At 42.6% G+C, this 13413-nt stretch overlaps 1 protein-coding gene across 2 annotated transcripts in view; it reads left to right on the top strand.

Moving 5' to 3' along the window:
* The first annotated feature begins 230 nt into the window (after positions 1 to 230).
* PTPN1 (protein tyrosine phosphatase non-receptor type 1) overlaps positions 231 to 13413 on the top strand; it is a 67884-nt gene continuing 54701 nt past the window's right edge. For both annotated transcript variants that reach the window (XM_068524324.1, XM_068524323.1), the window contains exon 1: positions 231 to 443. In XM_068524324.1, the coding sequence (XP_068380425.1) occupies positions 381 to 443 (63 nt within the window). In that variant the 5' untranslated portion in view covers positions 231 to 380. The remainder of the gene's footprint in view (positions 444 to 13413) is intronic.

Genomic DNA, 13413 nt, shown 5'->3' with positions numbered 1-13413 from the left:
GCCGTGGGCGGGGCTCCCGGGGTCGCCTAGGCAACGGGCGCGCGCCACGCCCAAGCTCGTAGACCGGGATGGGAGGGGAGGAGGGAGGGCACGCTGCAAGATGTCTTCCCCCAGCACCTCCCCCGGCTCCGCCCCGCGGAACTGCTAGCCGACATTCCTGAGCGCTGATTGGTCCTTCCGCTTGAGGGGCGGAGCCCGCGGCAGCGCGGTGCGTACTTCCGGCTGCTGGGTTGACATGAAGAAGCAGCGGCGGCTAGGGCGGCGGTAGCGGCGAGAGTCGCGGCTTGCAGCGGGACTAAGTGCGGAGAGCGCGACGCGGCCTAGAGCGGCAGACGGCGCAGTGGGCCGAGGAGGAGGCGCAGCAGCCCCCCTGGCCCGCCATGGAGATGGAAAAGGAGTTCGAGCAGATCGACAAGGCTGGGAGCTGGGCGGCCATTTACCAGGTGCGGGAGCGCCCCAGAGCGCGGCAGGCCCTTCGCTTAGGCCTAGCGAACCTTCCCCTCAGACCCCCAGGCCCCGCTCTCCCTCTGGGTCCCGCCCTCCGCCTCGGCCCTGCTCCGTGAGGATTCGATCCGACGGCGGCAGAGGCCGGCCGCCTCTCTCTTTGTCCCCCGGGTGGGCCTGCGTCTCTCCCCGGCCTCGCAGTCCCCTTTGATCCCCCACCTACCTCATATCCTCCAGTCCGGGTGACCTCTCAAGCCTGGAAGCCGCCAGTCTCTGCTCTCAGCGCGAAGCCTCGCACCCCGACCCCGCCCCCCTGCCTGTCCACTCTTTGTCCCCTGGGGTGGATAGAACACCCCCACTTACTTCCTTTCTAGACTGGACCACCTCAGGCTGTCTTCCTTTGTCTCCCCGGGGGAAAGGGTTACTCCCCCCTCCCTCCTTTACATTTCCTTTCTCTTGGTCTCTGTGCGTCGAGTCCCAAGGATGACAGTCCCTTCCCCCTTCCTGTTCATTCATTTAATGGATCTGAATTGACGTGCCTCTTCCGTGCTAGGCGGTGCTGAGGCGCTGGAGGTAGTGTTTGCTGAACAAGACAGGCAAGATCCTATCCCCCGTGAGCTTAGAGTCGAACAGGGCAGTCCAACACATAAGCAGACAATTTCAGATGGGGACAAGTGCTATGAAGAAAACAACATAACGGGGTAGAGAGTGATTTCAGGGAAGATGGCCTGCCTCAGAGAAGGGGATCAGGGAAGATCTGTCAGAGGAAGAGATACTTGCTCTGTGAGCTAAGTCCTGAGAGTAGCAGGCTAAAGAGCTTTCCAGCCAGGAGGTCTGGAGTACCCACTCCACTGGGGCCAGAATATTACCCCGTGTCAGGCAGGCAACAGGGGAGGTTAACGTTTTTACTCTCTCTAAAATAGCATCTTTCTCCCGATGAGCATCTTATCCTTTGGTCATGGTTGAGATGATGGTGTCTTCCCCGTCCTCATCTCCTTGTGGGTTACGGTGGTTCATAAATAAAAAGTTCGGAAGGTAGGGTTTCTCACGTATCTCTACATCATCAGATTAAAAAGATGAAGAGGTCTGCTTTCACAAGAGCTAAATCCTCTGAAGAAAATATGTGCTCCCGATTAAATGTCATCGCGGGGGTTGTGAGGATTAACCAAAACCACACTCGGTATTTTAAATAAGCAATGTACAGGATAGAGAGATGTTGTTACTTGTGTAAAGGGAGAAGGCTGTTTTCGGCTTATAGGCTCAAAAGGCAAATTGTGAGATCCATCAGCTGGTAGTATTAAAATCTATTTTGAGCTCCACTTAAAAAGGAAAAAAGCTTTAAGCAGTTCTTTGGTATGCTTGACTAACAAAAGCCTTTTTTTTGGCAGGCTTGGTTTCATGTGGATTTGCATCAAGCTTATTTGACAGGATTCTTTTTACTTGCGCTGTAATGTATATTAGCTTCTGATAGACTAATACATATAACCACTCTAATCTGTATAAGTACGATCGATCAATATATAAAATTTGTATTCCGTGTCTAGTCTCTCTGAGTTAACTGAATGAATCCCACTAGTGACTTTGAGAATGTGTAGACAAATTTTCTGCATCAGATTGAATACAGTAGAGTCTAAAGTGGTTTTAAATGAAACAATTCTTGGTCTGAAGTGTTGGAGTTGATAATGATATACCCCATCACAAGTAGGGGTGGCCTCCAGGAGGTACTGGGGAGAATCTTTTATACTGAAGCTGACTCAGTTGGCAACAGCAAATTCATATTATAAAAAGTCCTTGTTTGAATTTGATTACTTACAGTCTTAGGGAGGAGTGGGAGACCTGTCACCCAAGCACTGTTAAAACTATGTTAAGCAAGTCACTAGCATGGAGCCTGGTCTTCAGTTAATTTCTCTCATTGATCTTATGTTTGTCTACCACCTGGGAACCCCGGGAGTTAGTCGAGATTGCTGTATGTTGAGAGTTCTCTAGATCCTTAATCGATTGCCACATTTCTAGAGGTGGTTTCTTTTATCTTAGAGAATTATCCACTATGGGCTTTCTCACCTCTGCAGTACAGATATTTTTCTTTTACAAAATCTAAATCAGACGCGCTCTTCCTTCTTGATGTTAAAAGTGGCAAACTCTGGCATTTTTAAAAAAATGTAGAGTTCAAATGACCTTGAGTCTAAAGTGGCAAATTTTCCAAAGTGTGTGTCAATTTACGAAAACCATTATTTTTCAGGAATTCAAAGAAATGTGTTTATGGTGGGTAGAAAATGGAAGTTAAAAAAATTAATATTTTGTAGCCCGTCACAGTGAAGGCAGCCTTATACAGAGTCATTTTGAGCTTGCTTAGTCTATTGGGGTTTTTTAAATAATATGTAATTTTTGCTTAACATTTTGTAAACAAAGCAGTGCAGTTATTTCTCACTATACTAACTTCTAACTAGAACAAAAAGATGTAAAAACTTGGAAACAATTGGGAAAAGAACAAAGGATGAAGTAGACTTTTGAATGCCGAGGAATGAGGCGGCTTAGAAAACAAATGTTTCAGGCGAAGATTCTCTGCTAGCTCAATTTGATAAAGTGAGCATAACTGATTTTATATAGTTGTTAATGCTAATAGATAGCATAGATACTAATAAGCATTTAGGTCTATAAAAAGTCAGCCTTGATAGCATGTGTAGATGGCTTTAAAAAATTGTTTTCTATCATTTAAATGATTGTATGTCTGGTTTGAAAAGTGGAAGTAATACTTAGCAAGCCTGGAGTGCCCAAAAGAGAAGAGAGAACACAGATAGGGCAAAGGGATTGGTTTTTGGAGCTAGAATGAGAGAAGAGGGGGCTTGAATGAATGAAAATAGGAAAAAACTACCCTCCATTTGTAGTTTAAGGTTTGGGTCAGGTGTTTCGCCATTTCTCTCATCTCTAATTCTTTGATTCTCTGACACTGTTCACTACTTTTCAGTATGAATGATTTGATTGTTTCAGATAAAGGAGATTGCAACAATAGCTTGTGACTTGAAGGCAAGATTTATTCTATGTTAGAGGCAGGCTTTGTAATACGGGCCACTCTTCCAATTGACATTTGTTTTTATAGCTGCTTTCATTATGAAATACGATCTAATGCCTGACTAGGTTAAAACCATGTTATAACAATAATTCACTAAAATTCCTTACTGCTGTATGCAGCTTATTTTGTTACAGTCCAAGATGAATATTAAAATTTCCCAGTAATTTTTATATAAATACCATTCTCTTCAGAGAAAAACCGTGTTTTGTGCAGAGGAGAAAGATCTATACACTATGACTCACTTCACTTAAAAAAAAGAAAGACAAACGGAAGTGACATGGAGAGGATGGGAAGCTCTAGTCATCTTGAGTGACCCATTAGATCTAAATGTTCTTGTGTAGCCCTGGTTTGAGTGAACTAAATTTAGGTGTCTGATCACAACTTTGGAAATGGTGCAAAGACGTTTGTAATTGTCTGGACTCAGATTAACTGGGGGCACAAGTAGAAATAGTGGAGGGAAGAACTTTTTGCTCTCATTATTTGTTTGACATCACTGGCATATTTATAGGAATACTTTGGTTCTTTTGGAAGTACATCATAAACTATATCAGATGGTTCTGAAGAGTCAGCTGGGGGATAATGGTAATGCAAATGATTTTTTTGCCAGTTATCTACCATTGGGCTCCAAGGCCCCTCCAGTGCATTTTGCATTTTTTTTTTTTTTTTTTTTTTTTTTGGCTGAGCTGCGCTGCATGCGGGATCTTAGTTCCCCGACCAGGGATCGAACCCATGCCCCCCTGCATTGGAAGTGTGGAGTCTTAACCGCTGGACTGCCAGGGAAGTCCCTGCATTTTGCATTTTAGCATGAATAGCTCCCCCAAACCTATTTTAAAAGATGCCTGGTATTGAGTAGTGTGATTGAATGTATACTGAATTTCATGATAGAAATAAATTTTAAAATTTCCTGTAGGGGTTTTGTCAGACTCTTAACTGCTGAAATAACTGTGCCTTTTCTTTTTTCCCGTTTCTCTTTTTTTTGAGTTGTCTATTTTCTGATCTTTTAGATGGCAGAATCCTTTTGGCAGTTTTTGTCTTATGCTGTGCTTTTAATTGCAGGTACTTTTTCATAAGCCAGCCTGAGCTCATGTGTATTTTGCACAAGCTGGCATCCCTCCCTACAGTGTTTATGTTAATTTGTTCATGGTAACCAACTAATACTGACTACAAATAGTCTGGACATGTTTCTTTGTACTGCCCATGTTTAGGAAAAGGGGAAGTCCAGCAGGGTCATTGTGTCCAAGACAATGTAGTTTGGTACCAGTCATTTGGTGCATGTTTTGAATATCCAGAAGTGCTGGGGACTTTGGAATGGTTCTTGATTCCCTCTACCACATCTCATTGATTGGTCACTATGATGTCCTTCCTACCATCCCAGTGGTCTAGGTTCTCAAATTTTGCTTATAATACTGCTGTCGTTTCTGGTTTCACATTACAGAAATTAGTGAAACCAGAAGCATATTAATAAGGTCCCTCAGCAATCTCTCCACATCTCCTCCCCGCCCCACTGTGTATATTCTTCACATTATCACTAGAGTAATTGTGTTAAAAACAGACCTGAGTCTGTCACTCCTCTGTTTACTTCTATGCTTTCATTTATCTGTAAGGTCCAAGCTCCTTGGCATGGCAGCCAGGTTCCAGCCATCCCCTCCTGTGTACCTTTTATTCTAGCCACACTAGAAGGTGCAGTGTTCTCCAGAGTCATCCTTCTCTTTCATTCCTCTGTACTTTGGCTCAACACTTTGTTTAGGCTGCCTTTCCCACTCATTCTGGCTTGCGCCTCCCAGCTCAAATGTGTGGCCCCTTGCACTAGATTTTGGCTCTCTCACTTGTGTGCTTACATACGCCTTCATACCTATCTCTTTTAAAGCCCTGCTCTCATGGGAGCTGTTCATTTGTATCCGGGTCCATCTACTCTAGGGTCCAAACTGTGGAAGTCAGCTCTTCCATCTTTCTCATTCATCTTGGTGTCCTCTGCACCGGGCACAAAGTGCCTAAGAAATGTTGGGGTTGAATCGATTGTCAGCACTTTGCCCCAGGCCCTGACAATAGAAAGACAAGTCACAGTTCCCAGCTCCCATTCTGGGGGAGGAGGAATGGTAGACACAAAAAGATTAGCCTGCGTTAGTACTAATAGCAGAGGCCACTCTCAGAGAAAACCAGTACAATTTGAGCCATGGCTTGATGAGGCAGTTTGGTATTGCCTGCTGTGGTGGCTTGGAAGAAAAGCTTGGATGCTTACCCAGTAGGAAACCCAGTTTGTTTCACAGGAGCTTCAAATTTAACAACAAATTTGTACTTGGCCTGAGGCGAACTTAATAGGAAACTTGGAGGTGATATATCTGTCTCTCTAAGAATTATTGAATTACTCTGTTCTCATCACTCTTGACTTGTTCTCACATGCCTTCTAGAAGGAGTTTGCATGTAGCTGGTTTGTAAAATATTTTTTGACTGTGGGATTAAAAATATGGTTCTCCGTAAAGTAACAACCCTTATAAAACCTGTGATTTCTTTTCAAAGTATAAATGCTAAAGGCAAGCGTTGTTGGCCTTTGATCAGATCACCCTTCTGGGCAAGAGAGTAGCTTTATCTTTTGCTTTTTCTCTAGTTAGCTCTAACACTAACTAGGCTGAATGGGTCCCTTCCTTTCTTTGGGCTTCAGTCCGTTCCTGTGTAAAAATGATCCTTGACTAACTGATCACTAAGTTCTCGTCAAGTAATGAAAGTCTTTAATATGCTCACACAGAGAGTTTGATGTTCCTGAAGTAATCCTTGTAACCACTGCTGTGGTTACTCAATTTTGTAAGGTGCGTGGGTGTCGGTGGGTACAGTTAGGCTCAAAAATGTGTAAGAGTTTTGTGAGTATAGTTAAAGATTCAAAAGAATTGAATCTTTTTTTTCCCGAGAGGTATTGAACATTTTTAATAAGTAGGGTTCATTTGGTTTAGTAATGTGGGAAAATGAGTGGCACTGACATATGAGTTATGCTTGCAGTTTTTCTCTGAGTAGCAATTGGGTGGTTTTTCCTGTAAAGATAGAGGAACTGATTCTCGAGAATTTACGAAAGATTCAACCCCAGCTAGGTACACTAAGAGTAGCTGCCCTTTATGTTGTAATTTTAGAAAGAAACCAACATCTGGTCTAAACTTCATTTGAAGAGCGTGATAGTATACACAGCTGCCGTGTTTGAGAAGAAAGTACCTAAGGCTCCAGCATTTTAGAAATAATGCTTCACTTTGTAGAAGTGGGCTTCATAGTTTCCTAGCTGCTGCCCTCTCCTTCCTCAAGGCAGCTTGACGTATCACAAGTGTCTTACTGACAGTTTTGTAAATTTTGAAATGTCTGAAAGCTAGGAACAAGACCATTTCCCATGGAAGATTTTTTTTCCCCCGAAATAAATAGCCAAAGAAAAGTCAAGGCCCCCCAAATCAGTTGATCTTCGGAATGTGGTACAAGTCACACTGCAGACAAAAATAACTACTGATAAATGATTTTCAGTTTTTTGTTGTTGTTGTTTTTTAATTTGTGACCTGATTCAGTTTGCAGTTTTGAATGCTTACGATTCTACCAACGCTGTTTGTAAAGTTTTACGGATACCCCGTGGTAATTAGAATTGGTGCTTAAGAAGTTCTACAACATGGAATCACAAAATAAACATGGCTTCTTAGCAAAGGGACACTTAAGGTCCATATTTTTCTCTGGAAAATATACATATTCCCTACTACTCTTAATCTAGTAGTGTGCCAGGAAATTCTGAGTCCTTATTGAGGCTTAACCGCTTGTTGAAGCAAACCTTTGGGCTCCAGTGGACTTGTGTCCTGGGCTTCTTTCTGTTTTACTTGCAGAGCTTTCTTCCCAAAGACTGATTGAGGCACGTTTTCTTTTACAGATGAAGAAGGAAAAGCCTCGGCTGTGTTTGTGGCTTTTGTGGGCAAGCGACACCACTTGCAAAGATAAGATGAGCATAGCAAAACTAGGTTTCCAAAACTGTGTTTTTTAAATTTATTAGTTAGTGATTAGAGAAGGAAAACTCTCCCTTATCTCTCTCTGTTATGAAACATTTTTCCCCCAACTTTTTTTTTTTTCTTATCTAATGGCTTTGTTACTGGTGCATCTCTTCCTTTTAAAGAATCTCATTTAAAAAATGCCATGCTAAGTTCCAGGGAACAGCTTAGCTAGTTTTTATTCTGATGAGTACTGATTACTCAGAGAAATATACACTATTGTGAATTGCTTACAGGAAGGTGAACATCAAGTAATTACTCCAAGTAGTTGGAATTCTCCGAAGAACAGGGGGTTACTTAAAAATGTCTGCGCATGAAATCACTTCTGAATATAACTTCACTCAAGAGAACAAATAGGCAAGCTGCATTTAGCATAATACGGTAAATTAGCTTTAAATTCCCTCGGTGCTTAAACATTTGTCACTGTTATATTTATCTCTTTTAGATTTTGTATTGCTTCACTATTCAAATAGTCAGGGCTGAGTTTGCTTCTACAAGGATAAAGGCAAAGTATGCCTAACTGGGTCATAAATATTTGTGTGCCTCCCTTTTGCACAGAGAAAAGAGGCCTCTAAGGAGATATTCAGGGGTCTTTCAGAGGGAGGATACTTTGTTTTGTGGTTTTTGTTGTTCTTGTTGTTTTGCTTTATTTTTACCCTGATTCAAACCGTTATTTTGACAGCATCTTAGAGTTAAGAGCATTGCCATTATTGTTCTCCACCACCTGGATACCACCTCCCTGTTGCCAGGGTCTTTTGGATCATCCTCGGAGGTGGGGTGAAGGGGTGAAGCAGAGTGGTGCAATATCAGGAAGTTGCATTAAGCCACATCAGGTTGACAGGCACAAAGCCACATTTCTGGAGCAATCCCCAGTATACCGGGTGATATGGCCATGACTGAGGGTTAGCTGGTCCACGTCTCCCATGAACCATCCTTGAGAATCCACATCCCCACGATGTGCTGCGTTTTAATGGGTCCTTTATGTACCTATCATGGTACCATTTCTAAGTGTATTTAAATATTCCTTCATGTCCCACTAACAGTTTTTCTTAATACATCCTAGGAATATTAGTGTCATTAGCAGTATTTTATTTCATCTGTTCTTGTCATAGTACCCAGGTCTGCTACTGTCCCTTGTTTTTCTACTTACTGATAAGAATGCTTTTGAGAGTTTTAGTATTGAATGCACAGTAGCAGTTGGTAGGTTTTATACTCATCGTTTCTTAACCACTCGTTTCCATCCTTTTTGAGCTTGAACTTTCCCGTGAAAACTTATCAAAAATGTAGTCATCACGCAGAGAGAATCATGGTAAAAGTAGTTGAAGTTTAACAAACTAGTACCTTTTTTTTTTGCATGAACCCACATTTGTCAACTAAGCTTCCTTTTGCAACACGTTCCACTACTTTATGACAAAAACTTTTGTGTTTCCCAACAGCCTTTGTTCATTGGAAGATGTTGCTTTTGGAAGTAGGAAATAAACGGCTTGAGGAGATGGAGGCAAGCTTTGGTCTGAAGTAGGAGTCTGGTATGTCCCTAGCTCTCTGTGAGAAGCGCATTTGGAGATGGGTGTGGTCCATCATCTGAAATTTCCTATCTTCAGTTTGAGGAGGTGGTTACCATTCTAACCACTTAAGAACTGCATGGTACATGCTATTTTATTTACAGGGCAAAACTTAACTCTAATGGTTTCCCTTTCACTTGCCTTCAAATTAATAAAATGTCATTCTTTGGTAATGTTTACATGCCAGAAGGAAGAAAGGATACAGCTGAAGTTAAAGGATTAAATTGGCATCACACCTTTAGTTTTGTAAATGCTTTTAATGTTTGATTTTTGTAGGTTGATCATAAGGAAGTGATAAGTATGTTAGGTTATTTGTGGTTTGAGCTAATTTTAGTCTCTTGTTCACAGCTTGCTTTATATCCTTTGACATTTGCTTTCTAGAAAGACAAATTTTGAATGTAGGACTCAGTTTATATTCTACACTTGGCTACATTTCAAAAAAATATTTTCTCAGTACTTTGGTAGTTGGACACTTTGGAACATAGTAACATTCTTTTAAAAATCATTGATTCCTTTGCTTAGCCATGTCTCTACTTTTCCAGCAAGTAAATTAGATTCCTTCATAGAGGCTTGGAACTCTTGCTACAAGCCAGTGGCTAAAAGGGTATGGTTGATACTAGAGGATTTTTAAAAGAGTCTGACTGACTCTGAGATGTACTGAAGCAAGGCTTTGATTGGCTGCATATAGGAAACCTTCCCCACCCTGTCCCCCTAGTTGATAGAGCCTTTTACTCATAAAGGCTGGGCCTTTGTCTCAAAGCTTTAGTCCCAGCTGCCCTGCTACCCACCCTTAACCAACTCCCCCGAACATACATCCCCCCCAGGGACTTGTGAGGTGATGGAAGAACAGGACAGGGTTTGGGTTCTGGGTCTGCCTTCGACTATTGTGGGACCTTGAAGGAGTTAACATTCAGGATCTGTAAAATGTGGTGATTAGACCAGATAGCCTTACAGCATGACTGGAATCTAACATCCTACACCTACGTGGTCACACGAGGAGCCAGGAGAGTGGGGCAACTTTGCTGGAAAAATGGGGGCTTCACGTCCCACTCATGCTAGATTTGGTAGCCATATATGTTCCATGATTCCCCTTATCTAAAAGTGAGACAGAGCTTTAAATTTTCATATTAACTCAAATCAAAACTTTAAAAATCCATTATGTCCTTAAAAAGAATAAAACACCCTGTGTGGGCATAAATCCATTATTTTATAAAATGACTGAATGCCACAGTGATGAATGCAGTTTCCTTTGAAATTCTTCTCATGTCTAAAGAGGATTATTGGGTTTTGTAATTGGACTAAAATCTCCCATTCAAGGGAGAAAGGCACAGTCTGATCCATGTTCTACCCTCATTCATAATAAAACCCAATAACAGCTAACATTTATTGAATTCTGTTACGTGCCCCAGGCACTGTGCAAAGTGCTTTACATGCAGTACCATTTGTTACACACCATAGATTGGTCTTTAATAGCAGGAAATGTTTTGGGAGGACAATTAGGTGTCAGAGCCTCGATGTTCTTCTTTGCCTGAGGTCTCCCATGTCCTGGATCCAGCTTTACAATGGCACTGTGGCCATGCTCACACTGATACACAACTGCAGGGACAAGGAATTGTGCTTCGCCTCCTGGTTGATTAGCACATAGGAAGAGAGAGTTTGTAGATTTTTGACCCTTGCCCATATTTCTGACCTCTCACCTAGATGTCACAAGTTGGCCACACAGTGCTTTTAAAAAAAGAGGAGTTTAAGCTTTTGTCATTATTGATAAATCAGGAGAAGTCACATACAAATCTGGATTTCTGGCTTCACTTGAAAAATCTGGGGCTTCCCTGGTGGCGCAGTGGTTAAGAATCCAGCTGCCAATGCAGGGGACACGGGTTTGAGCCCTGGTCCGGGAAGATCCCACATGCTGCGGAGCAACTAAGCCCGTGTGCCACAACTATTGAGCCTGTGCTCTTGAGCCCGCGAGCCACAGCTACTGAGCCCGTGTGCTGCAACTACTGAAGCCCGCGCACCTAGAGCCCATGCTCCGCAGCAAGAGAAGCCACCACAATGAGAAGCCCGCGCACCGCAAGGAAGAGTAGCCCCGCTCTCTGCAACTAGAGAAAGCCCACATGCAGCAACGAAGACCCAACGCAGCCAAAAATAAATAAATAAAATAAATAAATTTATAAAAAAAAAAAAAAAAATCTGAAGATCACACGGCCTGAGCCCACCGTGGCAGTGGTCTGCTGATCTGAGGGGCACGTGTGTATTCTTCTCCCCAGCGGGTCCCCCTGTCCTCACTTATATGAACTACCCAGCCATTGGACGCACTTGAGTTTGTAGCCTCTACTCCAGACTGGGTTTTTTTTCTTGGAGTTGTTTATTAGCATTAGAATTAAGGTGATTTTAAAAAGACTTTTAGGCTTGTAAGTAGTTGGTGTACTATCATTAGATAAAACCAAAGCAAGGGAAGACTAGCTGGAGATATGGTGGCTAGTGTGAAAATGCCTGAGGGAGTGCCCTTGACATTAAAATCCGGGATAAAATCATTAGCCAGGTGCTTCTTTCCTTCCTGTCCTTCCCCCTTCCCTTGTCATCCTTATCCCCTTTCTGCTATTTTGAGGAAGTTGGAAGCTGCCACCATTTTTTTCCACCTCGAGCAACTGAGTGTGACTGTATTTTTGTCCCATGTTCAATTATTTCCATGAACTATTTTTGATGACCAACTTGGAAATTAAATTGGATGGTCAATATGGGACTTGACAAGAATGACTTGCTCACATAAGTTTGCACTGAAAAATCTAAGAAGTAGTGTTTTTAATGACTTGCTTTGTGACCTGGTTAGGAATGATACCATTTGTCATGTGTCTCAATTCATGATTAGATGGTTTCTCTACCTTATTCTCTCTATCAAGGGATGAAATAAATGGTAGCCATGATTGGGGGGAAAAAATATATATATGTATATATGTTACAAAGAATATGTGTGAAAGGTCTCTATCCCTGTTTAGCGACAGAAGTATGTGTTATATTGTAGGAGATGCTATTCCTTTGATCCCTCTTGAACATCTCTTCTTCCATAGGGGTATATTACATATGACAAATTAGAACAAGCAATAGATAGGGAAGATTCTTTACCATTATAAAACAATCAGGATCCTTGTTCTAAGTTTTGTACCTTTTCCTCTCCTAAAGCTGAATCCCAGGAGGACAAAACCAACTCGGTGTTTTAGTACTCCTGAATCGTGTGACATGATGGCATTGGCCATTTAATACTTTTTTGTAGATTTGAAATTAAAATCAATAACTGGAGATCAATTACTCCATGAAGCTTTTCATCTCCCCTTTATTTCCTCTTCTGTTCTGCAATGGTAAGCTCCTTTCAGGCAGAGTCCATTCACTCATTCAAGTACATGAGCTAGGGGCCAGGCTCTGCTCGGCAGTGAGGGTAAGTGGTGAGCAAGAAAGACACAGTTGGTCCTTGCTGTTAAGAAGCTTAACAGGGCTTCCTTGGTGGCGCAGTGATTGAGAATCTGTCTGCTAATGCAGGGGACACGGGTTCGAGCCCTGGTCTGGGAAGATCCCACATGCCGCGGAGCAACTAGGCCCGTGAGCCACAACTACTGAGCCTGCGCGTCTGGAGCCTGTGCTCTGCAACAAGAGAGGCCGCGATAGTGAGAGGCCCGCGCACCGCGACGAAGAGTGGCCCCCGCTTGCCGCAACTAGAGGAAGCCCTCGCACAGAAATGAAGACCCAACACAGCCAAAAATAAAAAATATAAAAATAAATAAATAAATAAAAAAGATTACTATTAAAAAAAAAAAAAAGAAGCTTAACAGTGCAGCCAGCAAAGGGGCTGGGTAGAGACAGTCCCAGTTCAGAGTGATGAGAGCTCTCATAGGCGTAGGCCTGGGTACTTGGGGACACTAAGGAAGAGGCATTTGGGAGAAGGAAAAGCAAGCGGAAGAGCTGTCAGGTAAAGATAGTCTATAAAAGTAATATCTAAGTGGAGATTCCAAGGGCAGGCAGGAGTGAGCCCCTTATGTTCTCCAGTCCCCTAATCTGGGTTCAGGCCTCCTTGCCCTTCTCTGTTCATGTTAAGTGTTAAATTACCTAAGCTTGAAAGCATGGGAGCATATTTAACTTTCTTCCTCTTTGTTCTTAACCCTCCGCCTCCCATCCACCCCTTGCCCCTCCACGATTCATATGCATTGTCTCTCTTTCTCTTAATATACATTTTTTTCCTCTCTCCCTTGCCATTACTTCTCACCTTGAGTGTGATAATGGCCTCAGAATCCTTCTAATAGGGTGACTTAGTGAGGGCTACAACATGTCATTGACCTCATGTTGC

The sequence above is a fragment of the Eschrichtius robustus genome, chromosome 16 (assembly GCF_028021215.1).
Source record: "Eschrichtius robustus isolate mEscRob2 chromosome 16, mEscRob2.pri, whole genome shotgun sequence".
NCBI lineage: Eukaryota > Metazoa > Chordata > Mammalia > Artiodactyla > Eschrichtiidae > Eschrichtius > Eschrichtius robustus.
The sequence above is the reverse complement of the archived record's forward strand: the minus strand, read 5'-3'. Positions and strand labels throughout refer to the sequence as shown.